The 27,461-nt window shown below is 46.5% G+C and overlaps 1 protein-coding gene across 3 annotated transcripts in view; it reads left to right on the top strand.

The window, feature by feature from the left end:
* Positions 1 to 24,145, top strand: part of LOXHD1 (lipoxygenase homology PLAT domains 1) — a gene marked incomplete at both ends in the record, with an annotated part of 210,750 nt that extends 186,605 nt beyond the window's left edge. For all 3 annotated transcript variants that reach the window (XM_082640798.1, XM_082640797.1, XM_082640796.1), the window contains 4 exons: positions 10,214 to 10,384; positions 16,689 to 16,821; positions 18,163 to 18,321; positions 23,665 to 24,145. In XM_082640798.1, coding sequence (XP_082496924.1) covers positions 10,214 to 10,384; positions 16,689 to 16,821; positions 18,163 to 18,321; positions 23,665 to 24,145 — 944 coding nt within the window. The remainder of the gene's footprint in view (positions 1 to 10,213; positions 10,385 to 16,688; positions 16,822 to 18,162; positions 18,322 to 23,664) is intronic.
* Between the last annotated feature and the right edge of the window lie 3,316 nt (positions 24,146 to 27,461).

Genomic DNA, 27,461 nt, shown 5'->3' with positions numbered 1-27,461 from the left:
CCTTTTGCTGTGCAAAAGCTTTTAAGTTTCATTAGGTCCCATTCGTTTATTTTTGTTTTTATTTCCATTTCTCTAGGAGTTCTTGATTTATTAACAGTGAACTCATGGTCATCAATACTATAACTCATGCCTAAAGACAAATCTATTTTCTCTGTAAGGCACATCACAGCCTTGTTGCACTTAGAAACACTAGACAGCTCTCTAGCACTATGCTTGGGGGGCATTTAAAGCAGCAAAATTACCAACAAAAAGCATAAAAATGTAAAAAGAAAAAACCACAGCACTAAACAGACCACACAAAGGACACTTATTCATAGTGTGAGAGCTGAAACAAGGAGGCAGGGTATCGTCTTGTTTGACCTCAGCTGGCAACATGTGCATCAGACAGCTCAAATTTTTTGCCACTCTGCACATGTCCATGAATAACTGTGAAGGCACTGTGAGTATTGATTTTAGGGTGACAAATACATTTTAGCAAGTAGGTTAATCTGTACATATGGGTAATACACAAATAATAAGGTTCAACTGGATCTATCTTTGAAAAGGTGAATTTAAGCTAAGACCTGAAGTATTGATAGGAATAGACATTTGGTGAGGTGTGGTGTTTACCAAAAATGAAGCATATTTGAGGCAGAATGAATAGAAAACATAAAAGCCCTGAAATATAAAAAATATTGATATGTTCCAGAAATGAAAGAAGAGTTCAGAATGACTATAAAATAGGGAATGGGGTTGGGAGCCAGAAAGTAGACTGGAATCAGGCTGTGCAAGGTATTATAAGCCATGTCAAGGATTGGGTCTTTATCCTAATTGTCCTGAGAAGCCATCAAAGGATCTCAGAACAGTAGTCACATGGGGAAGATTATCATAGTATCTGTGGGGGATAGGTTAAATGCAAAAGAAAACAAACTTCAAAAGATTGGCTAAGAGATGATGGGAGATAATGATGCTTTGCACAATGATGGTAGCAGTGGGGAATGGAGAAAATGTAGAAAGATTTGAGAAATATTTAAGGCAGAAAACTTATTAAAGGTTTGGCTAAGAAGGAAACTTGAGCAAGAACGGTGAGGATGCTTGAGGAGTTTCTTCATCTTGATATGTTTAATTTAAAGGTCTGGAAGACATCTAAGAGGTGATAGCTAGTAACAGTGGGGTCTGGAGCTCAGGAGGAAAACTAGTTGGTAGATATTGATCTGAGATATTGATCTAAGAGTTGTTAGTGCAGAGACATTACTGACGCCATGAGAGTGATAAGAGCATTTGTGGAGGAAGTGCAGCTTGAGAAAAACAAAAGTGGCCGAGAGCAGATTCCTGAGAATTCTAACCTTTGAGGTTAGATAATAGAAGGGAAGGAAGAGGATAAGGAGGAAGAAAAGAGGAGGAAAATGGATTGCTTTAACATTTTTTACTTCCAAAGGGGAATGTGTCTGGGGAGATGGACCCTGTCTGGGGAACTATGTAATGTTGAGGATCATTCACTGGCCATGAAATCCCAAGAAGTGGTGTGTTGGTTCATGATGTCATAGTTTCCTGGGCATAAATTTAATAAAGGAAATATGAAACCACATTTGTTTTCAAATAGCAAAACAATTTAAACTATTTAAAATGTTTATTTCTCCCTAGCAAATTCCCAGAATCCCTTGATGAGAAATTTTTTTATGCAGCCGAACATTTAAATCACTGTAACAAGGGAAAAGGAGGGGAAGATAAAGAACCTTCTGTCATTTATGGATTCATGTTTATAAGACAAAAATGTTCGTCATTGCCTCCTAAGTACTCCTCCCCACCCACCCCCCCACACAAATTGTCAGGGAAACTTTCTCACCTAGCTTCACCCTCTCTGTTTCTTGTCCTTTTTGTAATGTGGAATTGCCTTTTTATTCCTGACTGTTCCAGTCCATCCAGTGAATGGTGTGGTACATATGAATTTGCAACAATGAGAAATCTCTAAGATGAACTTCCATTAAAAAGGTTTTCTCTTCTCTTCACTCTCTTCTCTTTCCTAGCTCTCTGAACTTCGAGGCCAGCCCTTGTTTAAATTTTACCTGGCATGAAATAACTTACATCTTTGGCCAAGCTAACAGTTATTCATAAATAGATACCTAAGAGATGAGTTTTCTCCTGAAATTCTCTTCCCCTGATAAATTCTAATGCATCCTTCAAACTCCAGATTAACTACAACTTTTTACATGAAATGAAATTAGATGCTCCTTACTCGATGCTCACGAACTGTTCTGTTTATATCTCTATTCATAGCGCTTACTGAGCTGAATTGTAATTGTCTTGCCAATTACAACTGGCAGATTTTGAGTCTCTAAACAGTAGGTTTCTAACTTGTTTGATTCAACTTTGAATTCTCAGTGCCCTGCACTTAGTGGCTATTTAATAATTATGTGAACAAATGACTAAATTCATGTCAAACATCAGCTTGTAGCAGCTTCTTAAGCCTAAATGGATGACTCCAAATGCCATCCTTTTCTGGACTCCCAGGGAAGTCTTTCTCCTCTCTAAGTGTTTGAGAAGCTCCAGATGTAGCACATCCTATCAGACACTCCTTCAAAGAATTTGTAATTCTCCAAAGGCAGATTTAGTGGGTCGAATGTTCCCCCTGAATTCTTGGCCACCTAGAACCTCAGAATGTGACCTTAATTGCAAATAGGGCCTTTATTAGTTAAGGATTTTGAGATGAAATCATCCTGGATTTAGGGTGGTTCCTAAATCCAATGACTTCTGTCCCTATAAGAAGATGAGAGGACACAAAGAGACATATGGAGAAGAAGTCCATGTGAAGATAGAGGCAGAGACCGGAAATAGAGAACACAGCTCAAAGACATTGAATGCCAGGGATTGCCAGGAGCTACCCAGAGCTAGGAAGAGGCCAGGAGGATTCTTTCTTGGAGTCTTCAGAAGGATCATGGCCCCACTGACACCTTGTTTTCAGACTTGTAGCCTCCAGGGTGGTGAGAGAATAAGTTTCTTTTTTTTTTTTAAGCCACCAAGTTTGTGATAATTTGTTACAGCAGCCCTAAGAATTGAACACAGTAAAAAAGAGGCCCTTCCAGGGAATAGTGTAGACTTCCTGAGGGCTCCAATTCAATCACCTCTCTGCAGCAAAATATCTGCCTCAGGATTCGCTGCTGGATAGAAAAATATTCAAGGCCATTGGGCCAAGATAAAATGCAGCAAATCAGAGTGAAGTCCCATCAGAGAGCCTGAAGTCAGCAAGGTTAACTGCAGCACCTTAAAGTACAGTGAGGTGGTCCAGAGCTATAATTCTCAAGGTGGTGTCAAGTTGGGATCTGCTTGACAAACTCATTGCTCTTAACTGTTATAGCTGGGGTCTCCATAGCCCTGCAGGCAGTTCAGTGGTAACTGGGGCTCAGAAACCAACTATTCTTCTAAGCAGGAAAAAGAGGAAGAATCTAGAGCTAAAAGGCATCAGACTAGCTTTTGTTTCTACTATGTGCTTGACATTTAATTCCAGCCCCTGAGACTTCTGCCTTGTGACCTAACTCTGAACCTGCACCCTGCCATGATTACATCTCCCTGTTTATGATTAACAAACTCTCTTATGTACTAACCTCCTCACTGTAAGTTCTTCCTATTGCCTTACCTTACTTAAACCGTCCCCCAGAATAGTCATTATATTTGTAACTACATGCTTAGTCTCTGTCTCCCTCACTTATCATCTCCATGAGTACCATTGTCATATTCATTGCTCTTTCCCTAATGCTTATCACACTGCCTGTAATATAGTAGGAACTTAATATAGAATTTATTTATACCTCTGTTTCAGTCCCTCTGATCATTCCTGTCTTTTTATGCCTCCACCATAGAGAACCCACATTTCTCCTAAATCAGAATTTTTCCTTGTGTCTTAGTACTTTCAAAAATTGAGTACTGGCCATGAACCTCAGGGTCATCACTAGGTCCTCTCATAATGGCTGTCCCCACTCCTTAGACACTATGCACATATGTAGACTTTCTCAGTTTTCTCAAGAAAAAAACTGCATTTTTCTGCATTTTTCTTCTATGCAAAAACTCTGCATTCAAATCTGTCTCATCACTGTCAAAACCTTGAAAGAAAAGGGAGGCAGTTCAGCACCTTGGACAGCTCTAAGCCATACTAACGATTGTTTGTTGCTACTACTTTGGCTCTTCAAAGAACTTGATGCCTCCCTTGGATAGCCCAAGACTGATTGCCTTTGGCCCCATAATGGCTCTGAACTTAAAGAAATCCCAAGTCATTGATGTTAATCTCTTCCCTTTGTAAGCAGAGAAGTGGCCTTCTCCTCTCCAACCAGACTTTGGATCTGAAAGCAGGGTCCTATCATCAGCAGGGAAAGAAAGATTTTTGTGTCTTCATTGAGCCCAAGTGGTTGGGATACTAGGGTCAGGAGAGGAACAAGGTTCTGTGCCTAACTTCTTCTTTATAGTAACTTTCTCTTCCAGAGATGAAAGTTTAAATCCTAATATAAGTCAAGACAGCTAGATATGTATAATGAGCTTCCACATACCCATCACGTGGATTCAACACATGATTTGTCATACCTGCTTTACCCTTTTTTTTCTTTTTTGGCTTCTTTTTGGTTGCTGAAAGATATAAAATCAAATCCTAAACCTCATGTCATCTCACCCAAACATATTTAGTATGCTTCTCTTTTAAAAGTAGATATTTTCTCAATGCCATTATCACACTTAACAATGATTTATTTATGTTATCCAATTTCCACTCCATATGCAAATTTCCTTAATAACATAAAAAATGTCTTTGTACTTTTGGTTTTATGTGAATCAGGATGCAAACAAGGTCCACACAGCATATTTAGTTGTTATGCTTCTTTAGCCTCCTTTAATGAAGAGCCATACCTAATCCCTTAATTTCTTCATGCCATTGACTGTTGAAGGAACTGGGTCCAATGATCTATAAAATGTCCACACTCCAGACCTGCCTGTTTGCTTCTTCTTGGTATCATTGCTTCCTTATTCCCCATATTTCCTACAATCTGGAGGTCAGCTCTAAAGGCTTGATTAGCTTCAGGTTCAACATTCTTTGGCAAGAATGCCTTATAGGTGGTATCAAGGCTACTTTAAAATGGGACCTGTGTCCTTCATATTACATCACAGCTGTCTCAGTCTCACTGATGCTCACATCTAATGATGGATCCAGGGGCTGTCTACTTGATTCCTCCATTGTAAAGTTCCCCCCATCACTCTTCATCTAATGGTTTCTCCCAGTGATGATCAATGAGGGTTACAAATGATTTTCTAATTGTTATTTCTTATCCACTTATTAGCTAGAATTCTTCTGTAAAAAATTGTCCCTCAGGCTATTTGATTACCATGAAATATAGTTCATAGATGAAAATCAAGATAAATGATTAATTCTTCCCCTTACTTCCAATCACCCAGATAGCTTTTACAACACTGAACAAATTATAACAGAGTGTTTATTTTCTAATTCATCTTGTTCTTCTTGCTTGCTTCCTCTGAAAACTCTGATGAAATGAAGAATTTTTTTAATCACAGAATGAATTTATATATTTTCTTTTGAATAATATAAATTCATAGAAATATAAAGGACCACAGAAATCATGTATTTTAACCCAGTCACATTGCTCAAGTAAGGAAACTGAGGCATGGAGATATTATAATACATTTAGTATGGTGGGTATGCTGAGAATGCAGTCCAGATTTGCCAAATCCATGCGTGTCATTTTGGGCATCCTAGTTTGGATGTGAAAGTGTTTGTGGGAGAATAATAACTAGATTCTTATATTCTTTAATAGCTAGGACTGTGATGGTTCCATAACTCATTTCAAGCCATCTATTTATCTTGTTTAAGAAATTTTGTTTACCCACATAGACCTTAGCTTGACAAAAAAAAAAAAAACACCTGAGAGTTCACTATAGAAAGTAAATATAATTTATCAATTCTATGTTTATTGAGCATTAAGTCAATATCCCTGTGATGCAAACAAGAAGTCATAAGACATGGTTCCCACACCTTAAAATCTAACTGGAGAAGCCAGACATACAACATAAAATCAATAAAAGAGTTAGTTCATGTTCATGACCTCAATAGCAAAGATTTCCCAAGCCATCTGTGTTCATAGCCAAGTGAATGGACAGATGATGAATGCTATGGGACTGGGGAGTTTAGAGGGTTTCATGGAGGAGGTGGGGCCTAAGTTGTCCAGAGGATAGGTGGGAATTTAGGGCAGGGAAATAGCTTGGAGCCTTAATGAAGAGGAAGGAAATGCTAAAGTGGTGCTGAATAAATCTATCTAACTAGGGTGGAGGATTTGCATTAGGGGTCTTCCTTACTGAGGTAAGGAATGAAGTGTATGGAGACAGGGTGAAGAAAGCCCTACATATGAAAACACAGAATTGGGCCCTTTTTTCCCATCAGGTATGGAAGGCCACTGAGGAATCACAGGTAGTAGATGGCATGATGAAATCCAGGAAGCATGTAGCAGTCAGTCTCGCTCCCATTCAGAATCTGCCCTCTCTTGGCTGGAAAGATTGGGACCCCATGCTCATTCAGTTTCTAAGCTTTTTTCTTATAGTAAACCTTAGGACATTCGGGATAAAATAATCAGTTCTACTAGGGCAGGCCACTGCTCCCTGGTGGGGCTTTGAATTATTTTCCCCCTCCATTCACAGAATGTTACCACCAGTGTCCGTCTTCCTTGTTCTTCCCTATTCACTAATAGTGCACACTCATGCATTCAATAAACATTTGTTGAATAATGTGCTAAGCATTGCTCTAGGCACTAAAATATAGTGGTGGATATATCAGGCAAGACCCCTGCTTTCATGGGGCTTACAACCTAGTAAAAGACAGACAATATATAGAAAATGTGCAAGGAAATAAAAACAAAATTATTTCAGATTGTGAAATGGGTATATGTTGATGTGATGGCAAGTAATTGAGGATGAGGAAACCTCTGCAAATAGTGTGGTTAGGAAAGGTCTTCCCAAAGACAGGACATTTGATCTGACACCTCAGTGATGAAACACTATGGGCATTCAGAGCCTGGGGTATATTGTTCCAGGCAGACAAAAAAGTATATGCAAAGTTTCCAAGGCAAGACTGGATTTCATATATTAAGGTACTAAAAGGCCAGTGTAAGTGAAATATAGTAAGTAAACTTGCAAGTAGTATGAAATGAAATCAGAATGGAAAGGGACAAAGTCATGTTGATTCTTAGAGTTGTTAGTGAACTGTTTGTATTTTATTCTGAGAGTGCTGGGAAGCCATTGAAGGGTTTTCTATGGAGAAGTCACAAAATCCGATTTATGATTTTAAAAGATCCCTATGATGCATGTAGAAGGATAGTAATTATACCATTGCATATAGAAGTAAAAGTCTAGTTAGCAATCCATCAATAAGAACAAGGTAGAAAATTTCTTTTGTGAGCATACAATGGAATACCATGCAACTGTGAAAAAGGATGGGCAGATATTTATGTACTGATATAGATTGTAAGTGAAAAGGTAAGATGTCAGGCAGTGTGGGGTGTTTGTTATATTTGTGTAAAAAAATAAAGTAGGACTCTAAAAGAGGAGACTTTGTAAAGAAATGGATTCTCTAATGGTGCGATTCAGATGGTTCCCTATTGGTCTATGGTGGAGACCATCCAGGTAGTGCTGGCCACACAACTCGCCATGCTATAACTGTCAGTCTGTCAACTTCTCTGGTGCCTTCACCAGCAGAACCCAGACACATGGCATCAGCCTGCCCAGGGCTGCCTGTTCCCATGTTTGATAGGTTATTAGTCTAGAAAGTTGTAGTAGGATCCCTGTCAATCACATCCAACATTTCCAAAACAAGGCAACTAAATAAGCAGTGAGCATGAAGCTGAGAATGAAGCTTCTTTATCTCAGAATGGTTGGCATTAGCCTGCTATTTACCATGGAAAAAGTTCTTTTGCAGCATCAAACTTGGAAAGAGAACTGGGGATGGGGTGAGACAATGCCATGCTTTCAGAGGAGAGAGGAAAGGGGGATGCAGAGGGAAGGGAGCAACCTGCCAAGAAGCACCAGGGCAACCCGGACCAGGTAGGCTCCTCCTCTGGTTGTCTTCAGCCACACACTGGGGCACTGAATTGCCTGTGGATGAAGTCAAAGCCAGCCCAGAATCCACTCTTCCCATCAACCCACTGCTTTCCTGTCACCACCCTGCCTGGAGCTCAGGAAGTGTAATTCAGGAGTGAAACCTGCCCAGGACGTACAGCAGGGTGAAGAGTGCATTCCAGCAACAGAAGTGATCTCATGATGACCCACCTCTCCGGTTAATGTCATCCCCCTCCACTAACACTCACACACACTTAGGCACACACTAACACAAAATTCTCATTGATTCCCATTGATGATTATTGCCATGATATCATAGAAAGACCATCATCCTGGAGAAGAGATGACTCCGATACATTAAGACAAGGTGTGGCTCTGGGACCAGCAGAACCAGGAGCACCTGAGAAATGGTTAGAGAAAGAAATTCTTGGACACCACTACAAACCTACTGAATCAGAATCTCTGGGGGATGGGGCCCAGTTACCTGTTTTAACAAAGCCCTCCAGGTAATTGCGATGCAGGCTCAAGTTCTCAGCCTTGGCTACACATTGGAATCACCTGGGAAGCTTTAACGACTGTTGATGCCTGGGTCGCACTCCAGAGATCCTGTTGTAGTTGATTTGGGTAAGGCCTGGACAGGGAATCACCTCATTCATATTCTCTCTCTCTTTCTCTCTCTCTCTCTCTCTCTCTCTCTCTCTCTCTCTCTCTCTCTCTCTCTCTCACACACACACACACACACACACACACACACACACACACGGTAGGGGATTGGGGGAGAGCAAAGAATGTCTTCCACTGGGACATCTTCCAACAGGACCAACGATTTGTCTTCTCTTCCTCTGCCTCCCTCTTCACTCCCTCTTCCTTCCTATGTTCCGCTCTCGAAGCCTGTTAGGACTGCTTCCATGGGTCTGACATGCACCATCTCTAGACTGAATACTTCGAGCCTTATTAAGCAGTTTAATTAGTGTATGATAGTATCAGGAATCATCTCAGAAAGCAACCAATTTACAGACTTACAGATGGAACTGGCCCTAATGCAGGAAAGTAAATATATTTATTTTAAAAAATGTTTATCACAAATACTGACATTTTAAAATAAAGCAACTTAAGTGTATCTAATAGAATGTAAACACTCGAGCAGTTTGATGCCCACATTTATCCACTTAAATGAATACCCAGACTGTTACTAGTCAAATATTTGACATCATTTCTTAATCTTTTTGAGCTTATATTCTATGTAATTCTGAAAAGATGAGGAACAGGGAGGTGAAATAACTTGCCCAAGGTCACATAGCATGTATATGGCAGCTCTGGGTATGAATCCAGATATCTTGCTTCGGATTCTGTTATTTCCATTCATTACTAACCATTTGTTATTTACATTTTGAATTTAAATAAAACTTAAAACATGCGTGCCAAAAAAATTTTGTTGATAAAATAACTCACCACTTTTTAACTCAACAGAACTATTTTAAAATTTAACTTGTTTTAGGACTCGCTGTTTTCCACTTTCAGTAAAGATCTATGTTTTAAAACATATGAAGTACTTTTTACACTGGGAATGAAGCCATACTAGGACTGCCAGTATGTATGCTCTGTCCATGAGCCTTAATATCTACTCCCTGTGGACTGGGCGACTGCAAGTGTGTGTCCACCTTTGTGTGTCTCTTTGTATTTATAACCCTTGAGACCAATGGCAAGATCTAGAGTTGTTGCTTTGAGCAGTGTCTGATCCTAGAGAATGGCTTTTTGGTGAGGACAGTGGGACTGCCCCCATGGCCCCAAGTGGCACGAGAAGGCAAGATGTGAGACTAGAATATATACATGCCTTCCTTGTAGGGTTGCCTTGTGGACATACTATGGACATATACATATTAAAGGACATACACGGACCCTCTAAGAGTTCATGAACCCAAGTTAAGGATTTTGCAAAGAGAATTATAGCCTCTGGGATAGAAGTGTCTCAGAGATAATCTAACCCAACCCTTCATTTCATCAACAAGGAGACAAAGGCCCAGGAGGACAGAGAACTGTCCAGGGCCACACAGCCAGTGGGCAGGGGGAGTGGAAGTCTGATAGGGGAGGGAGAGCACGTTCAGCTCCCAGTCCCCATGTCTCTTTCCTACAGGGATATTTCCTGGCTGGCACCTGAGCTATGTCGACGTGAAGGACAATTCCCGCGATGAGACCTTCCGTTTCCAATGTGACTGCTGGCTCTCCAAGAATGAGGGCGACAGGCAGACAGTCCGTGACTTTGCCTGTGCCAACAATGAGATCCACGATGAGCTGGAGGAGACCAGTACGTGGGGAGACTGGTGGGCCCTGCTTAGATTCAGCCTGGGCTGAAGCTTCAGTTAAACGAGAGTTAGCTCAGGAGGGAGGTGGGAACAATGTTGGAAAATCCAAAGAAGGAACTCTTACAGCTGCAGGGGAATCAGATGCCCAATGAAGGAAATAATATTGGAGAGGTGCATAAGTAAGCACCCTAAATGTTGTTTCATGGACCTGGAACAGCCAAGATACTGGTACCAGCTCATGGCCCCAAATCACAGGGACTAATTAGGTAGAGGAAAACCCACAGGGGACAAGCTTACTCTGCCCTGAGGGCTGGGCTGGGCAGTTTGATGTGATGCTCCCTCTGGTTTATTTTTTTGTCATGGACTCTCGCCAACTGATGTCTATGACAACAGCCACCAAATCAAGCCTTCCTGGAAACAGAATGTGCAGGGTAGCCAGCTTCTCCACCAACCACTTCCTCTTTGGTTCCTTCCTCAGGGGATGTTTAAAGGGAAAGAGAAATTGGTCCCTAACCTGGATGGCCATCCAGGACCAGGGAAGTGTTTCTTTACTACAGATGCTAGTATCTGCATCCAACAGATTTGACAAAGGCTTATCAATAGCAGAGCCTGATGTGAAGAAAGGATTTTCCAACCTTAGTTATTAAGGTAACACTAGCTGCATGAAGACATAAACCCCCAAATCTCAATGGCTAAATACAACAAAATTTGTTTCTCACTCACATAATAAACTGTCCAGTGCGAGTGTTTGGCAAGAGGCCTTCCACACTGTGATTCAGGGACCCAGGCTCTTCTCATCTGTCTGCCATTTTCAACACGTGACTCCCACATTTCTTGCAGAGGGAAAAGAGAGCATGGAGAAGGCACACTCCCCTACCTTCTTAACATATTAACTCACATTCTATTAGTCATGCAGCTCCACCTAGATGTAAAGGCATCTGGGTAATGCCATACCTGGCTGGACAGTCACCCCCTGGCAAGCACTGTACACCATGTGGCAAGGGAAGCATGGATCCTTGGTGGAAAGCCACTCAGCCTTCTCCACCATGCCATCCATACTACCCAATGATGGACTTAGCTACTTCGGGAGGTAGTGAACACTGATGTCCCTGGGAGCATTCAAACAAGGGCCAACTACTCATCTATCAGCTTTACTGCATGGGGATTCCTGCCCTAATTCAGAGGGTGAACTCTCAGCTTCTGTAATTGCACTTACTGGGAAGTTACTGGGGGCCCAGTTTTATTTTAGATGCTAAGTGCGACGCACACTGCTTTGTGATTTCTAGTTTATTTGTATTGACCTTTGTCCATGTGTAGTACTCCCTACACAGCTGTAAGCTCCCAAAGGTCAAGGACAAAATCACTCATGTTTGTAGCCCTCTGCAGCTCTCTACGCTTTGGGACTTAGTAGGTACACAAGTCGTTAGTGCTCAGCAAATGGAAGAAGATGCAGTCAGTCGTTTTCCTTAGAGCCTCACAATCTCATTAGAAGGAGAGGCTAATATACAAATGCCAACACAAGCAATAGAGGCTCCTTGGACCATTGATGTTTAGGGGAGAAGAGATTCGTGAGGCTGGGAGAATAACCACTGAGCTTCCTTCCCAGATTTCCTGCCAAAGAGCTGCTAAGACCTATGGGATTTGGGTTGGCAGGGAGATTGGCAGAGGGGAAGCGGCACTTGCATTATTTCCAGAAGGATGTGTGTGGGCTAGAGTTGGGAGGGCAGGGACATGGAGCCCAGGAGATGGCCTGGATCAGTCCGTCTTTACTAGGAGCCTGCAGAGAGCAGAGTGGCGCCCTCTAGGCTGCCCACAGGGGGAGAGACAGTGACACCCATGTCCTAAGATGGAGGCTTATCCTGGGGAGAGCCAGGGATGCAGTTCAAGCCAATCATTTCAACGCTCAGCTAATTTTATTTAACCACTTGGCAAATACTTATTGAAAACCTACTGAGTGCCACGGCCTAGTGTGGGTTCTGGGGACACACTAATGAATAAAGCAGAGACCCTGCCCTCATGGCACTTACATTCTGTGTCTGTGTCCCCAGGGGCACCTCTGGGCACTTGGCTTGTGAGAATAAACATGCTCTCATACTTGAACAGAGCTTCACGTGTGTGAAAGCATTCCACACATCCCCTGCTCTCACCGAGTCCTTGCCATCCCATTCCCACCCTATGAGCTAGATAGGGGGCAAATTCACCCCTCTACATCATAGGTAAAGAAAACCAAAAACCAGAAAGGTGAAGTGACATGTCTAAGGCCTAGCCATAACTATTAGGTCTCATATATCCTGATTCCTAGACCACGACTCATTGCACCACCGAAGCCTTATTGGGCCTGGCTGGTACTCCAGACTGATCCATTGCCCCACCTTGTTTAGCCTCCTGTTTTCTGCCTTCACTTCCAACTCTTTTTTTTTTAAATATAATTTATTTATTTATTTATTTATTTATGGCTGTGTTGGGTCTTCGTTTCTGTGCGAGGGCTTTCTCTAGTTGTGGCAAGCGGGGGCCACTCTTCATCACGGTGCGCGGGCCTCTCACTGTCGCGGCCTCTCGTTGCGGAGCACAGGCTCCAGACGCACAGGCTCAGTAGTTGTGGCTCACTGGCCCAGTTGCTCCGTGGCATGTGGGATCTTCCCGGACCAGGGCTCGAACCCATATCCCCTGCACTGGCAGGCAGATTCTCAACCACTGTGCCACCAGGGAAGCCCCACCTCCAACTCTTATTAGCAGTTCCTGAAGCTGCTCCCCATCCTCTGCAGGTGATTCCAATGTGCAGGCAAAGCTGAAAACCATTGGCAAACTTCAAATAATACTGATGTCTGAGTCTCACCCCAGAGATTTTGTTGTAATCAATCCAGGCTAAGTCCTGAACAGTAGGATCACATGCTCATATGTGCATACACATGCACACAGCACACACACATACATGCACACCCTCATGCGTACACACACACACACACATGCATACACACATGCACACCTGGGAGGACAAAAATATCTCTCTCCCTGGAACATCCTCCAACAAGACCAATGTCTCCCTCTTTACAGCCCTCCTCCTTCTTATCCACCCGCACTTGAAGCCTTTTAGGGCTGCTCAGTCAGCCTTATCTGCAACATTTCCAGCCCAAATACAGTCCAACTTGATGGCCAACTCCCCAAGGATGGAAGACTCACTGCTCCACAAGGCAGCTCTGTTTAAAAAAAAAAATTCATCTTTATATTTATGTTCTTGAAGTTTCTATCCTTTGGCAGTCCCAATGGGATGGGGTCAAACGGAAAATTTCAGGAGTGGTCAGGACCCTTGGTTGTACATATACAGCTTAGGGTGTACCCCACCCCTAAGCCGGCTCCAGCAAAAAGGGAGCATATTGGTTCCCAGAACTTGGAAGTTTCAGGTGGAGCTGGCTGGGACTTGGCTGTCTCCAGAGGCTACAATGCTTTTAGTATGTCTTTGTCCCCCTTTTCCTCTTAACTGTTTCTTTCTCTACATCATGAGAAGATGGCAGCTGGTACCTGCAACCCCACTGCCTTCTAACTTAACAGCTTCAGTGGAAGGGAAGAGAGTGTCTCTTAGGGAATAATTCTGACTCTCCAGGCCCAAGACTCTCAGCCCCATGCAAACCACATGGTAGGAGCTTGCCAGAGAAGGGTCCTGACAACATGAGGTGGGGAAGGCAATGTGGAGCAGTAAGGTCCCTGACGCCCACCAGATGCCCAGGCATCCTCTGGTGCTCCTCCATGGAATCACATGCCCCTGCAGTCCTGGCCTCAAGGCAAACACCTGTCTGTTCAGGAGCTGCTCACCTGATGGAATGTTGGATCCCCTCGGTGCATCCTGGGTTGCTGGTTCATCTCCCTCTGAGGGTGCCACGCCCAGAGCCCAGGCAAGATGCAAGTGTGGCCAGATCTCCTCTCTCCTCTCCTGCCACCTGAACCACATTCACCACATTCACTGGCTTTGCTGGTGGCCCCTTCATGTGAGTGACTTGCACGGTGGCTGCTGAGCCACTTTCTCCAGCTAGGCTGGTCCTGTGTGGGTGTTGGCCCCGAGGTGAGCCTCATACGGACCCCTCCTAGGCTGGGCTCCTACCAGCCCCACTCTTTCAGGTCCCTGGTCCTCCTCTGTCCTTTCCTCCCAGCAACCTATAAACAAAACTGAGAGTCATGCCTTCCACATTTTTATCAAGCCTTTCCAAGGTGGACATATGCTGATTGAAAGACCGTTGATGCAGCTGGCCACATTTGTTTCTAATCTGTCTAAATGTCCTGACTTACACACTTTCCTGCTTTACCTTCTCCCCGGGGCCATGAGGAGAGGATTGCTTATGGTCCACATGCGCTGCTTCTCGAATGTTCCACTTGAGTTGATTGTAGAGATCAAGTAGGTTCCTAGCGCTCCCTGCCTCCTCTCCTGGGCGCTGACAAGCCATTTCCTCTACAACGCCCAGGATCCACTTTGAATTCACAGGTGTCTGGTTTTCAGAAATACTTTACCGGCTGCTGGGAAAGCAGAATGGCAGTGGGACCACCCCCTCCCTGCAATGACTTCGAGCCGTGGGCAGTGACTCAGCCATTTCACATCCCTGGGCTGTGAACGGTCGGGCCTGCAGAGCCCCGCTCTTCTTCCAGGGCTTGTGCTGTGGATCTCTTCCCCTATCGTGGGCATTTTTGCCCTGATTCATTCTACCTGTGACTTGAGAGAAGTCACAAAGGCAACAGTTTGCGGAGAGGCCGGGATTGAGGTTACATTGAGCTGTAGGCACAGCCATCCCTTCTAATTGTCTTCATCACATCTCTGAGATAAAAGCATAGAGATCAAACTATCCCTTTGGATCCAGAATCCCAAATCCTCAATGATTCACTTACTGCAGCAAGAGCTGTACGCACAGGGAAACCTCCAGACAAATATTGTGTCCTCCTGTGTGCCAGCTCCAGCCTAGCCTGGTCCCTGGGGAGTGGGGCTGGATCATGTGGATTTCAAGCCCCTCTCATGCCCCTCAGTATCTTTGCTTATGCTGCTCCCTCCTCCTACAGCATCCCTCGGTTTTCTGCTGATCATAATCATGGCTGTTTTTCAAGGCCAAGCTCAATACGTCATCTTCTTCATGAAGCTTACTGCGATTAGCCCAATCATTCATTGTTCACTCAACAAGTATTTATTGAGTGCCTATGTGCCAGGTTCCTATGTGTTCTGGGCTCTTGGGATCTGTAAGTGAGCAAAACGAAGACCCCTGCCCTCATGGAGCTTACATTCAAGTGGGAGGGGGGAATACAATAAACGATAAAATAATCAGTAAACTCCTTAGCATGTTAGAAGGTACTAGGTGATAAGAGAAGATAATAGAGCTCAGTAGGGCAGGCGCTGGGGAAATCAGGCAGGAAGCGTGGTTTGGGTGGTCTGGTAGACCCTGTGAGAAGGTGACATCTGAGTAGGGAGGAAGGAGGGGAGGGAGTGAGCCAAGCCAACGTGGGTGGGGGTGGGGGTGCTCAAGGCAGAGTTCTAAGGCCGGAGTGTGCCTCCTGTTCTGGAACAGCACAGAGGCTGAGCGGAGCGAGCAAGGGAGAATGTACTGGAAGGTGAGGTTTGAGAGGTAATGGGAGCCTGCTTTATCCTCCCTCCCATGCTATTTTGGCCCTTCATTTAAGGTTATTCTGTCCTGTGGTGCAGTCGGTGTTTCTGTCTGGGGCTAGAGATGAGTTCTAGTGCTGCCCAGAGTCTAGCCCAGTCCTGACACTTGGCAAATGCTGACATGCTTGTGGGAACTGCAGGGGAGGGAGGTCGTGATGATGAGCATGACACCAGAGTGAGAGCTGAGACAAGACAGGGAACGAGACTGCTTGCTACAGAAAGTTCGAGGCAACTGGATCTTCCCCTCCCCTTTCTGTAGCTGGGCCCCGCCTCTCCTCCCTTCTCTTTACACACCATCTCCACTTTGCATCTCACAGACTCTTCCATCCCTGAGAACCAGGCCCCAGCGTCTCTCCGAAAACTCATCCCAACCTCATGGATCCTGGAGGCAGAGGCGTTTGGCTCTTCACTCCCAGTGGCTCCCATGCTTGCCAGGCAAAGAGACTGCTACTATAAATAAAATGAGGACACCACTCTAGACCCCAAACTGAGGCAGGTTCTATTTATAGTGCCTCAGTTGTAGCGATTTTAACCTGCGCCCCACCGCAACCCCCTTAAGGCTGTGATCTAAGACCAGATGTAGGACCTGCAAGGAGTGGCCAATTTGCTCCTGCTCTGATGGCGGGTGCTGCTTCCCCTCTGCTGACCCTCTCCCACCTTCTCCACCACAGCCTATGAGATCGTCATAGAAACCGGCAATGGAGGCGAAACCAGGGAGAACGTCTGGCTCATCCTGGAGGGCAGGAAGAACCGATCCAAAGAGTTTCTCGTGGAAAATTCTTCTAGACAGCGGGCCTTTAGGAAGTAGGAAGAGGGGTGCCCACAGGGGAATGTGGATGGGTGGGATGGGTAAGAGAGGGACCCCAAGAACCAACCCTTTTAGTGGGGGCCATAAATATACAAATGGGCCTAACCAGCAAGAATTTATTGAGTGCCTACTGTGTGCCAACCCCATTCGAGCTCCAAGGCGTGAAACAAGGAGATTTAGAAGAGCGAAGAGAGGGGACTGTCATTTAAAGAGAGCCCCCTCTAAGAGACTAGAATCTATATTATTCCAACTACTAGAAAGAAAGGATAATTATGTAATATGATAGAAGTGCTAATTATGGCTACAATGGCAATCACGGTACAATATATAAATGTTTCCAAGTAACATGTTGTACACCTTAAATTTACACAATAGTATATGTCAAATGTATTTCAATTTTTAAAAAGTTAATGGAAAACTACAACAAAAATCAGTTAATAAATTAATTAAAGCTGGGCGGGAATCATACAGACGTTATCCTGTGTCCGTGCAGATGAGGAGCTCACAGTCTAGTTGAAAAGGGAGACATTCATCCACAAGAATGCAGAAGGATCATATAGGACAGCGTAGACTTTTAGGAGGGAGGGAGGGGAGAGCCTCTAAGATGCTTTATAGGAAAATCAAAACTGGGTCTCGTGTAATAGGTGCCTCTGCTCAGCACTCCCGGCTGCCTGCCACACGCCGGAGACTCTCACCTCCCCCTGCACGTCTGAGCCGCCTCTGAACTGCTCAGAAGCCCCCTTCATCTCCCCGCTCCCTCCAGAATTGCCTACATAAAGTCTCCCCCTGCCATAGCCCCACTTTACCTTCTATTCAAACCCCTCTGAGTGGGGATGGTCGGAGCTGACCCCCTCCCCCCCGCAGACTGCCCTTCCCCCTTCTTTTCCACTGCCCTTTCCCTCAATGCACCCAGCCAAGTCAGCACTCCCCCCAGAAACGTCTGCACCTCCAGTCCCACTGTTCCCATCCCTTGACTTTGCCAAGTCAGATCTACATCGGAGGACTCTTCCCTTCCCCCGCCTCTGCTCTCTGAATCTCATCAGCCTCTTCAACCCAATGTCCAAGGCCCAGGACCTCACCCACCTCCAACACCATCCGATATTACCAATCATTGATTCAGGGACCAAGAAGCCAGAAGGGCTTTTTAATGGTTATGATTGTCTTGTTCCAAAACTAGACTGAACCCTTGAGCAGTGGAGACCTGACATCAGGTCTTGCTTGCTCTTCTATCTCTGTTCTTCAGACCAGTGCTTAGGATACAGTTGGCACTCAGTAAATGCTTACTTCCTTCAGTGGGCATGAGCTGTTCTCACTGGCCATATCTTTGCATCCTGCAGGGGGACCACAGACATATTTGAGTTTGATAGCGTCTATTTGGGAGACATTGCCGCCCTCTGCGTGGGCCACCTCGCCAGGGAGGACCGGTTCATCCCCAAGAGAGAGCTGGTCTGGCACGTCAAGACCATCACCATCACCGAGATGGAGTACGGCAACGTGTATGTCCTGGGCCTCTGCCCTCTTCCCCAGGAAGTGCCACGCCCTCAGTGGGGAGGGCCTGTGGCCAGACCAGATGGCAGGGTGTGAGGTGTCCCCTTTGAGGCTGAGGTCACCTCACTCAGGAGGCATATGAGGCAGCAAGGGAAGAGGCAGCTACACTGGTTCTTGAGCTTTCTGAACCAGAGGCTTACCCCAGAGGCAGGGGACTAGACGGAATGACCTTGGGTGCTCCAGTGATGCTTCTTTGGAAGGAAAGAAGATCCAGTCAGACAGGGCCAGACAGCTGAGTCTTTCCTTCCCTTCCCCCATTATCACTGTATAATGATAAAGAGATACAGCTTTGAAGCCTGCTGCTCCACAGTCAGAGTGAAAGCCCGTCATTCCTGTGGGCAGAGTAGAGACCAGCTGGAGTAATCCCATGGGCCACCGGCCCTGAGGACCCCAGATAAGGAGATTTACATTTCCCCCACCAAGGCCTTCTGGGGACTCAGGCATTTCTGGAGGATTAAGGGTCTTAGTTACCTGGGTAACAGTTCACAGCCATCAGTTTTTCTAATTAAAACTACTTGGTAACCACCATTGGAAGACAGAAAGAGCCCTGAGGCTCTGGAAGGCAGGAAAGACACTAAGAAGGAACCAGGAGATGAGGAAGGGGAGGCCAAGGGCAGCGCATGCCTTGGGGAGGGTAGGCCCAAAGAGCAACCAAGGCAGTTGGACATCCCCCCAGAGCCACTGCCGGCCCCTCCGAGCTCCCCTCGTGCCCCTCCAGGCTTGGCCCTGCTCCTGGCAACGCCTTTCACAAGAAACGCATGGGACAGAAGCAGCAGCCCTGCCTGACCAGGCGGGTCCCAGCTTCAGGCTCCAGCCTTCAGGAGCCCAGCTTCTCAGAGAAATGTCTGTCCACATTCAACCTGCCACCTCCCTGGAATTGGCTGCCTCTGACCAAGCTTCCACTTTGGGAATTAAGCAGGAAATGTTCTCACATTTGAACTTCTGTCTTAGCCATCTCAGGCTGCCATAACTGAATCTACAGACTGGGTGGCTCAAACAACAGGCATTCTTCTCTCACAGTTCTGGAGGCTGGAAGTCAGAAATCAGGGTGCCAGCAGGGTTGGGTTCTTATGAGGCCTCTCTTCCTAGCTCACTGTGTACTCACATGGCAGAGAAAGAGAGAGGGAGATCTGGCATCTCTTCCTCTTCTTATAAGGGCACTAATCCCATCATGAGTCCCCACCCTCAGGACCTCATCAAAACCTGATTACCTACCAAAGCCTCCATCTCCAAATACCATCACTTTGGGGGTTAGGGGCCTCAACATGTGAATTTGGGAGGAGAGGACTCCGTTCATAGCAGCTTCCCTCTCAGGCTGCAGTGTTATTTATTGCTCTTTTTGAGAAAAGAACAACAGTAAATCCTGTAGGAGCAATACTGACGAGGACTTGAGAGCTGGGATACAGGGGCCTGGAAGAGTTCCAGCTCACCCAGCGAGCCAGGGCCAGGTCAAAGCCCCTTCTGCAACTTGAACTGTCTCCCTATGGCAAGGAGCATGGCTGCTGATACTGCGCCTCTGCAAATGCCCAAAATAAACAAAACAATACAATACAATAATAAGTCACCACCTGAGTTAGCTTTAAACCCACAGTGTTGGCTGTGAGAGAGAGAGCCAAAGATCTCAGCACCACTTGGCACCTTCTAGTGTCAGGAGGAAGCGGGTGAAGAACTTCCCATCCCACAGTCCTGGGGCCGTTATAGGATTTTCATCCAGTGGAAAGAATCTGCCACTCCCAGTGAAGCATCTTTTCCTACATTCTCAAGAGTGTGGCCTTTTGTCAGCATGGTGCTTGGGCTGGAAGGGGAGGGAGGGATGTCCATGGCGGGGGGGATCTTCCCAAAGGGAAGTGAGTGCAGGGAGTGCAGACACCCAGATGCTAGAGCTGTCACGGATCAGCCGTGTAGCCTCAGGCCATAACCCAGCACCTCTCGGGGAAGAGAGCTGGATGCCCTCTAGAGTCTGGTGGGAGGGGAAGGATGGCAGGGGTTCCAGCCTGGAGGGCTCTCAGAAGTCATACTCCAGCCTACCTACCTGCACTGGTCTCAAGCCTGTGATTCCTGGTGTATGAGAACCTCCCCCCAACAAAATATCACCTCTATACCAAGAGGGGACAGTACAGGGGTGTTCCATCATTGTGGTTGTTTACATGTCACCATTCTAGAACACATTTAAATTCCGTCATGTAAAGACCACTTAAATTGCACTGTATATGGATCCACATTTCCTTTCCAATGAGCATGTTGGACCATAATATTTGGATTTCCATGAAATACAAATTAATTTAATCTCAATCTCATAAACACAACAATCTCAAATTTTTATGTTCCAACCGATTCCAGTCCTGACTCTGCTTCTTCAGCGTTTCTGACCAGCTGTTTTTTGTCACTAATATCCTCAGGACCTCAGTGGAAGGACACACAGAGAGGTTTTTGTTTCTTTTTTTAAAACCCAAAGTGGAATCGTTGTTTTATCCCATTATCATGTATAATACATAATCATTTTAAAATTCAAATAAGGTAAAAATAGTGTGTAAAACAAAGTAAAAATTCTCTAAAGCCCTACCCATCAGAGATGGCCATCTTGAGCATTTGGTGACCCTGTTCTCTCTGGCATATTTCTAATGTCTCACACACACACACTGTTCACAGAAGTGTAATCATATTCTACTTGGTGTTTTTAACATGTTCATTTTTTTGTTTGTTATTCTCTGCCTTGCCTTTATTCTCACCCATGACCCTACCCCCATTGCCAGTGGGAACAGCCTGGCATGTTCTTCTGCAGCTGGAGTCTTAACTTCACAAAGCCCTGAGGTCCCACATTTTGGTGATCTTATAATTATATCTATTAGGAAACATTTCCGTATAACTACACCCGTGAATATTTTTCAGCCATTAAAAACAACAAATTAGGTTTCCCTGGTGGCACAGTGGTTAAGAGTCTGCCTGCCAATGCAGGGGGCACAGGTTCGAGCCCTGGTCCGGGAAGATCCCACATGCCGCAGAGCAACAAAGCTTGTGCACCACAACCACTGAGCCTGCACTCTGGAGGCCTTAAGCCACAACTGCCAAAGCCGACGTGCCTAGAGCTTGTGCTCCTCAACGAGAAGCCACTGCAGTGAGAAGCCTGTGCACCGTGATGAAGCGTAGCCCCCACTCGCTGCAACTAGAGAAAGCCTGAGCGCGGCAAAGAAGACCCAATGCAGCCAAAAATAAATAAATAAATTTATTTTTAAAAAAAAGAATTAAATATGTACCAGAAGACTTGGAGCAATTCCCAGGAAGTATTGTTGAGTGAGGAAAGTAAGATATGGGAAAGAATGCATTATATGATGCCATTTTGTAAAGGGAACACTGACGTCCTGAATGTGTCTGTGTCTATGTGGGTCTGTGCAGGGTTGGGTGAAATGGAGGGAAATTTGGCAAGATACATCTACAGCTGTTACATGGGTTATCTGAGGTGAAGGCAAGATGCAGGAGGGGTATGGAAAGAGAAAAAGGAGATAGAGCCAAGCAAAAAGGAAAAGAAAAAGAATGCATTTAGAAGAACACCCATATGATCACAGGATTTTTGCATTTATATAGAATTATGTATATTAGTGGGCATTTGCATAAAGAAATACATTTTAAGTGAATGTTTAAGCAAAGAATGCGATTATATCTTCCTCTTAGAAAGTATGGTATGTAACAACAATCTGGATTTATCAAGTGACGAGTTGGGGGCAGAGAGATCTCAAGACAGAATAATGATTTCTTGTGAAGTGTCTTTAAATGGCTGGCTCGTCAGGTGGCCAGGTAGGCTGTCTCTGGGCCCCAGCTCTGTGTCACTTGTGCAGTAACTTCTCTTCTCCAAGCCTTCATTTCCTTTCTGTGAAATGGGAAGACGAAGTCTACGTATGGCTCAGGGTTGTTGTGGGAGTTGATGAGATGTACGAATGCAAAGTCCAGGCATTTAGTGAGCATGAAGAAAACCAAGTTCTTTTTGCTGTTATGTATTTTCATGTAAAAATTGATTTTGCACCACTGGGCACGCCCTTTCAGGGCTAAGTTCCTGAAATCATTAGCCAGTGCCAGGATTGCTTATTTCCAAAGCTGTTAAAATATTAGCAATTTGGATGGGAAAAACACCATGGCAGTTGTTCAGTCCAAACCTCTAGTACTGCCGATGGGAAAATCAAAGTCGCATAGGTAGTAGGTGGCAGGGCTGAGGCAGACCCCAGGCCCCCTTACACCCTATGCAGTGTTTTCTCACCGTGCCCTCTGACTTCTTCCTTGGTAATTATTGGACTCACTGTCATTACCCAGAGGCTAACATTGGGGGTGGGGGGTAGAGAAGGGACTTTTTGGTCCAAGACCATTTCTCTTGGGCCTGGACTTGCTTCTGCTTGTGGCAGCTTCTTTCAGTACTTTGTACTGAAGTACTTTGCACCCCTTTGTACTATGTTGTCCATGAGTACATGCGTGTATGTGTGTGCACACGCAACACACACACACTCATAGTTCAACTCAGCCAAGTGCAAGGGATTTGGGAGCATACATTTCATAGCTATTTTTCCACTTGGCTTTGCCTGAGATTGTTGTTCTGGATCCCATAGCTCCTCTGAAGGTGACAACACTGGGTAAAATCATTCATCAGTCCCTTTGAAGGGGCAAGGGGATCAGCCTGGTTGGCGTGGAGCGAGCTTAGAGAAAGGCAGACAAGTCAGGAAGGTAAACGCTGGGAGGAGGGTCGGATCATGTAAGGTCTTGCAGGCCTTTGTAAGGTGGTGATTTTTATTTATTCTGGGAAGCCAGTGGAGGGTTCTGGGCAGAAGGGTGACATTCGTGGGCTTACATCTCCACAGGATCACTTGGATGCTGTGGAGAGGAGTCACGATAGGTAGCGCGAAGCAGGCAGACCAGTTAGGAAGCTGACACGTTCCAGGTCGAAGATGGTGGTGACTTGGATGAGAGGAGCAGCAGGGCAGAGAGTGAGATAGCGCATACTTTTTCGAGTGGGCTGATTCTGGACCTGTTGTGAGGACGGGGTCAATGGGAATTGCTGGTGGATCGGATGTGGAGTGTGAGGGGAAAAAGAAAAGGAAAATCAAGGAGCAGCTAAAAATATGGAGATGTCACTCACTGTCAATTTTCAGATAAACGAGACCCATCTTCACATTTTAATGCAGACATTTCCCGCCCTAAGATCCTGTCACCTGGGGAAGGAATCACTTGTGGATGTCCAGGGTCCTGGGGGGGGAGCGTGAGCCTTGGCTGGTGCACACTAACCTCCCCGACTCCCCCGCCCCTTCCAGGTACTTCTTCAACTGCGACAGCCTCATCCCCCTCAAGAGGAAGAGGAAGTACTTCAAGGTTTTTGAGGTCACCAAGACCACAGAGAGCTTTGCCAGCAAGGTCCAGAGCCTGGTGCTGGTCAAGTACGAGGTCATCGTGACGACGGGCTATGAGCCAGGGGCGGGCACCGACGCCAACGTCTTCGTGACCATCTTCGGGGCCAACGGCGACACGGGCAAGCGGGAGCTGAAGCAGAAGATGCGCAACCTGTTCGAGAGGGGCAGCACCGACCGCTTCTTCCTGGAGACACTGGAGCTGGGCGAGCTGCGCAAGGTGCGTCTGGAGCACGACAGCAGCGGCTACAGCTCCGGCTGGCTGGTGGAGAAGGTGGAGGTCACCAACACCAGCACCGGCGTGGCCACCATCTTCACCTGCGGCAGGTGGCTGGACGCGAAGCGGGGCGACGGGCTCACCTGGAGAGACCTCTTCCCTTCCGTCTGAGGGCTAGAGGCCCTCGCTCCCGCTTCCCACCAACGTGTCCCGACCACCCCCGCTACCCCCCACCTTGGCTTTCAGCAGTCCTTTCCCGAAAGCCTCCTGGAGCTGGGACTGGGGGCCAGAGCTCCATGGTCCTTCAGAGGCCATTGTGGGCAATGGCTTGTGGGGTCCTACACCCTCTCGGGTGCCCTGGATCCAAATGAATCCATCAACCTGTGTCATAATCCATTGCTGCACAAAAATAACTTTTTGCATTTTCTTTTTCAATAATAGCAGTGACCAGGCTGAGGCTTGCTGCCAGGCGTGGATGGGAAATTGGGGCTTCACCCAGGGGATAGAAGTGGGGAAGAAGAGGCCATCAAGATGATGTATTTTAAGCAAAAACTAATTAACACTTTTTTCCCAGAAAAGCTGGGCTAATTAAATTATTACCAACCACACCCTGCAAAGGACTCATCTGGGCATCTGCTCACTTAGATATGCATCCTTTTTCCCAGTTTCAATAAATCCAGTGGCAAACAGAGAAAAACATCAGGAGGAAGAATTTTAGCTGGAAGGATTTATGACCCTGTGAACAGGTACATGATTCTTTCTGTCACTTTACAAAGGACGCATTGCCAAGTGCCGGCTGGCTGCCCCAGCCAGTGATAACACAGTTGAGACCTGGAGACCTGAGCAGGTGATCGGGTACGGGGAAGAGGGGGAATAAGGTGCCTGGAACAGTGCCTGGAACTGCCTGGTCCCTGCTGCACCCGGGCTTGGAGGGGAGGAGGGCATCAGTGGTGTTTAGCGCTATGGATCGCTGTGGGCAATGTAGACTGAAAGCTGAGAAGGGATTGGAACAAAATAAAGATGTGGTCTCTGCCCTCAAGGGGGATGTGACCCTGATGGAGAGGCAGCAAGAGAACCATATATTCATGTGCGTGCACAGATGTGCACATACACACACACACACATCCTGATCAACAATCACAGCTGGAGTGCAGTACAACTCAGCCCCTGACTTCTGATTTTCCTGTGGAGGCAGGGGTGGGAATGAGCAGAAAGGTGCATCAGGCCAGGAAGTCTTCCTGTAGGAGGTACCCAGTACCAGGATTTCTGCTGTGTCACCAAAGACCCTCTAGCCCAGACAGGTGTAAACTTGGTGAGGCTTCATGGCTCTGAGCTCTCGGAGACCCTTGGAGAGAGGCTGTGGCAGTGAGCACAGGCCTGGAGGCAGCAAGAAGCTGTCTTGGGTCCCAGCTCTTCCTTTTCCCTGCTGGGAGAGCTTGAGCACAGTGCCTCATCTCTCAGGCCTCAGTTTCCTCATCTGTCAAATAGGAAGAATGATAATACCAACCTTGTAGGCTACTATGAGGACTACGTGAGTTAAAATGCAGACAGTTAATTCAGCGCCTGCACTGAAGGGTTTGTCCATCATGTTAAACAAGCAGGACTTAAGGGGGCTGGGGTGGGGTGGGAGAGAAGTGATCATTAAATAGTTTTATTTGTATCTTTTTCTGGAGCCGGTTCTTCCCTTGTCCCTGGATGAAAATTAAGGCAAGCCTCATAACTCTTCCGGACTCTCATAGGTAATAAAACATCCAGCAACCACTTTAAAGTCACAAAGTCCATCTCAGTTCTGTAATTTAAATGTATGGCTCCAATATAAAGGCCAAAACATTCCACTCAGAGTTGAGCCTCCTCCCGTCCCCCAGTTCAGTCCTATCACAAGTGGTAACAAGAGTGAGTGAAGAGCGAGCATGTGGGTGTGTCTGTGTGCACACGTGTGTGTATGTGTGTATGAGTGTGGGGTCAGCCTCACCTCTCGTCCCCACCTTGCCCTTTTACCCCTGCTCCCCGCTCTAGCTGACCCCGGTTTCCCACCCCTGGTGGAGAGGGAGGAGAGGTGACGAGGACAGCTTCCTGTTGGGGGCGCTACTGTGGTCAGTGTCCTTTCTCGACTGGCAGCTGTTTGGAGCCTTCCTCCCATGAGCACTTGTGTGGGTTCTATCTCAGGCCCTTCACCACCATCCCCCACTCTGTCTTGCTTAGGATCTAAGACACCCAATAGGATGTCTTCTGGCATCCTTTGCTCTGACAAACTGGGCATTCAGGCCACTTGTCTCTGCCATCAGTGGCCGGTCAGCCCATCCCTTATCCCCACGATTTCTCTGGACACATCCCTCTCTCCAAATAGCCCCACTGAAACCCCAGTCACTAGCCTTGGGCAAAGGGCAGCCAAATGGAAGGAAGGAAGGGAGGGAGGGAGGGAGGGAGGGACGAAGGGATACTCCCAGCCCACCCTCAGCTCTTTCTGAAAACCCTGCCCTCGTATCCACGGCCCCTTTCTCAGGCTCTCCATCCACTGTCATACCTGGAGGTCGAGGGTCAGCTCAAAGTTAAAATCACTTTCTGCCGTGTCCTCTGGCAAGTGCTACTCAGTCTCACTATGGAATGTATCATCTATTGTCTTGTTGAACCAGCCAAGATTGGATGGGAAAAGCCCCTTGTTTTGTCAGTTGCTGATGTGCTCAATAAATGTTGGCTCACTCTTACTGGGATGGGGCGAGTCTGGTTTGGGGACATACCCCGTGACCTGCGTCAACTTTCTTTCCATCCCTTACCTTCCCTGCCTCCTCTGCTTCCTCGCAGGGGACTTGTTAGGATCAGATGAAACTACTGCTGTAGTTCGAAACGGTTATGCCTTCTGTTCATCCGGGTGCACTTCATCTCACACAGGGCACCCCCCACCTGCCTCGTTCCCCAAGTTCTTGGGACCTGGGCCGGTTGCCCACAGCTCTTCGTCCAGCATGTTACCCTCCAGCAAGGCCACACCCACCGTCCCCTCTGCTGTGCGTCCTCTGGGGCTGTTGCCATGCTCTTAAGTCTCCTCACCACCGTCCACCCCTCCCTCCCACCCTGTTCTGAGGCCCCAGGCTTGGAGGGTATAATGGTCAGTAAAAAAAGTCAGACAGAGAAAACAAATATGGTATATCATCACTTAGGTGTGGAATCTAAAGCAAACAAACAAACTTGAATACAACAACGACAAAAAACAGACTAGACCAGTCTAGCCTCCCTGCTTCGTAGGGGCGGGAACCGAGGACCAGAGCAGGCATCTGACTCACCAAGGGTCCCACAGGGGCAAAGCTGCACTTGCACTCGGCTATCTGACACCCTTCACGCACTGCGGAGGAGGTGGGGGAGACGTGCACATCGGTGGAGCGGGAAGTCTTGCAGAATCCACGTGTGTCAGGTCCCATCCCCACAGCCCTGCGTCTTTGCGCTGGCACTGCCTTTCCCTTGGGGCCCCACACTTCTCCTTCCTCGACCCAGG

Source organism: Mesoplodon mirus (genome assembly GCF_964341445.2).
Source record: "Mesoplodon mirus genome assembly, chromosome: 13".
Classification (NCBI taxonomy): Eukaryota; Metazoa; Chordata; class Mammalia; order Artiodactyla; family Ziphiidae; genus Mesoplodon; species Mesoplodon mirus.
The sequence above is the reverse complement of the archived record's forward strand: the minus strand, read 5'-3'. Positions and strand labels throughout refer to the sequence as shown.